A 3,010-nucleotide genomic window follows, 5' to 3' on the forward strand; every position below is an offset into this window, starting at 1 on the left:
ACGTGATGAAAAAGGGCAATTCATGCATCCTTCTGCTGCGATTGTCCTCAGAGCATCTTCATGTCCTGTTCAAAATAAGCGGGACAGCAAAAGCCGGAGGCATTAATCCAAATAATAGGCCAAAGTTTTTAGCTACACGCTATTCACCCCTCTCCTTTGATGCTTGCTTCTTTTCTAATTCCCCCTTATCAAATGATGCAGTCAAAACCTTGCACACATCCAGCTGTCCACCTTACTGGGAAGTCGGGCATCACTCTGGCCTTATACCAATTAACTTTTATATACATCTTTATAAGCTATACGTGTAAGCTACTAAAACCTGTAAAGCTGAAAGGCGAAGGTTACTTAGTACAAATAGTATTAATACTACTAAAAGTTTATTTAAAAGTGTAAAAAGACTTGCTGTAGATACGTGTATTAAAATTAATAACAGATTTAGACAGCTTTACAAACTAAGTTGTTGCAAATAAGCTAGCCTGAACAATTTTGCATTAACATTTCTTTCTTTAAAATTTCCGAGAGAGTGGTGTAATAGTGCTTGTAAGTAATAACTTTCTAATAAAGCGGCTGGAAATGTTTTCTTTCTAGCATTATGTTTTGTGGATGATTTTTTAGATCCTTTTCTATATCTTGCACTATAATCTTGGTTGGTATTTAAAAATCTTTCCCCACTTTTTACTCTGCTACTTGACCTCGTAACTCGCACAAAGGTGTTAGTATTACTATTAGAAGTAGGAGTATCCAAGTATCTTTTTCTTAATAAGTTATACTGTGGGAAAAACGATTCAGTTTTCCGAACACCTTCAAGGCAAAACTGTAGAAGGAATTTACTTTCCTTTTCATGACTATTACCACTTTTAAATATTCCGAAAAGGTTTAAAGCACAGATACTCAGTAGATGGTAAATATTGATGGACATTTTGGTATTTCCGTGTGCAATGACGTGTTGAACGATTTCCTGTGCCACAATAAGAAGGTGTTAGCATTTCTATTAATAAAGTTTCTAAACGGTTTTACTCTTACCATGATAAGTGCAAGAGCATTATAAGCATCGTCAGAGTAAAGGCGGATTCTGGCAAGTAATAAAATACTTTCTGCAAAAAGATCATGAAATTGGTATTTTTTGCTGAGCGAAAAGGCTCCAATGGCAGGCTCCATAGCATAACAATAATTTCCGCTCAAAATTAGAGCGTTGGTAGAGTCCTTCATTATATAGTAATAAAGTATTTAAAATATAAACTGTAAGAAGACTGCTTATTAGTTGAATTATTATACAAAGTTTTTCGAAAACTAACGATGTAGAAAGTTGGGACTTCTATAAATAATTATAAGGTGTTTGTGAAGAAGATGGTGGATAATTGTGCGGATGAGCATAATAATAACGACCAAATAAACGGAAATTTGGTCTTTCACGGGGAGAAAATCTATAAACTTGCGGCAGTATGAGAAGCACTGAAGAGCTTTCGGCCAGTTACCAAGGGACGTTTCGTATTGGCCGCGAAGTTGTAAGCAGACGATTTGGGCATCTGTACGTAGTAAAATGTATCAACAACTTATGAAAAGTTCATGTAGCTAAAATTTTGTGGTGCCAAAATAGCTAAAGGGGGTGTAAAATACGGTAGGCCACGTTCTTATTGGATGTAAGAGCTGTTGGCTGCGCTAGAAAGTACAATAAAGCCAGTACCGAAGAAACTATAATAAAATATAAAAGGTAGGAAATAGAAAAGGCATGTGGGGCCACGGAGGTCTCACTGATAGCACGTGGCCCTGCATGGCCTTACCGAACAGGGACGAATAATAGCATGGCGCCGCAGTCGGCAAAGTAAAGAGTTACACAAAAAAGAGCGAAAAAAATATTTAAACCAATGGCGCCGTGTTTATCGGCGGTAAGAAAGGACTGGATATGAGGAAGATGCTTTCGGCAATTGCTCCAATTATTTTGCAAAGCCTGTTCCTCGTACTGCAACTTTTTTAAGGACAGCTCCGCACCAATCACCTAAAGAATGCTCAACTATTACTATAAACACATGCAAATAAGTAAACAACATTCACTGAAAAGTGCGTCGAAGCCAAATTGAGCATCCTCGTGGCAGCATCAAAGTTTCCTTAAATAATTGGAATCAACACACAAAGATGACTAGAAAATATGAACACCTGTTTGATTGGCTAAAGACTCTGCCAAAGAACACGTGGCGTGGCAGAGCTCATCTATGAGAGGCTGCGAATACTAGGCAAAAACTTTAGTGCACAAAACTTTTAATACAGCAAAGTGATAAACTTTCTCAGATCGCTACTTTTGTTTACTTTATAAAAATAAAAGGCAAACTTCGCTTAGCAAGAGGCTTTTCTTTAAATAATAGGCGGCGAGTGCAGCATTCCCTTTCATTCTCCAATAGGAACTCTACGCAAAAAAAGTCAGTCTATAAAGTTTCTCTTGTTTCACGGTGACAAGCAGGTGAGAGCAGCAAGAAATACAAAGTTTAACAAGAGACAACACAAAAAGGATTGTAATGAGATGATCAAAGAGGGCCAATGACGAACGGCAGAAGAGAAGAGAACGAGCCAGCGAACAAAATTATGGGGCCAATGAAAAAGAGTAATGTCTAGAAACAGCAAATGGAGAAGGTCGCAATAATTTAAGGAAATCATAATAATAAACCAAAATGAGTTGCTCTCCTATAATAAAGAAAACATACTTTTTAAAGAAATATAATGCAACTCTAAAGTAGGAAAAGTAATCAATTAAATGAAACAGTACAAATAAATACTCTAATGGTATCCAAATATACTAAAGAAGGGAGAGCAGTGTGTTGGGGGAACATCAAGCTGCACTGCTCACCAATGAGGCAGAGGTCTGTGGCAGGCAAGCTCGCCTATGAAGAATAGTAGTTCAAAAGTTTATATGAAAAAGCTTCGAGGACCGATAATAACTCTCCAGCTATCACGTGAATCTTAGTGGGCTCACCTCTACTGCTTCCTTGGCTAAAAGAAGACGACTAGCGAGTTGTTG

The 3,010-nt window shown here is 37.5% G+C and overlaps 1 protein-coding gene across 1 annotated transcript; it reads right to left on the minus strand.

The window, feature by feature from the left end:
- Positions 1-445: 445 nt before the first annotated feature.
- LOC135121398 (uncharacterized) lies at positions 446-2,386 on the minus strand. The gene is made up of 7 exons (XM_064045718.1): positions 2,327-2,386; positions 2,155-2,227; positions 2,047-2,105; positions 1,864-1,996; positions 1,387-1,526; positions 1,024-1,203; positions 446-958 (listed from the first exon to the last, which is right to left on the minus strand). Exons 1-7 carry the CDS (start codon positions 2,384-2,386, stop codon positions 446-448), a joined length of 1,158 nt encoding a protein of 385 aa, XP_063901788.1.
- Positions 2,387-3,010: the final 624 nt, after the last annotated feature.

This window comes from Zophobas morio, unplaced genomic scaffold (genome assembly GCF_036711695.1).
Source record: "Zophobas morio isolate AGI-343-1 ecotype UQ-CSIRO unplaced genomic scaffold, CSIRO_AGI_Zmor_V1 ptg000575l, whole genome shotgun sequence".
In the NCBI taxonomy this organism is placed as follows: domain Eukaryota; kingdom Metazoa; phylum Arthropoda; class Insecta; order Coleoptera; family Tenebrionidae; genus Zophobas; species Zophobas morio.

Coding starts and splice junctions, on each gene's coding strand:
- LOC135121398 (XM_064045718.1), bottom strand. CDS start 2,386: ATGAAAGGGAATGCTGCACTCGCCGCCTATTATTTAAAGAAAAGCCTC. Junction 2,106..2,154: donor GTCTTTAGCCAATCAAACAG/GTGTTCATATTT, acceptor CAATTATTTAAG/GAAACTTTGATGCTGCCACG. Junction 1,204..1,386: donor ACCAAATTTCCGTTTATTTG/GTCGTTATTATT, acceptor TATATAATGAAG/GACTCTACCAACGCTCTAAT.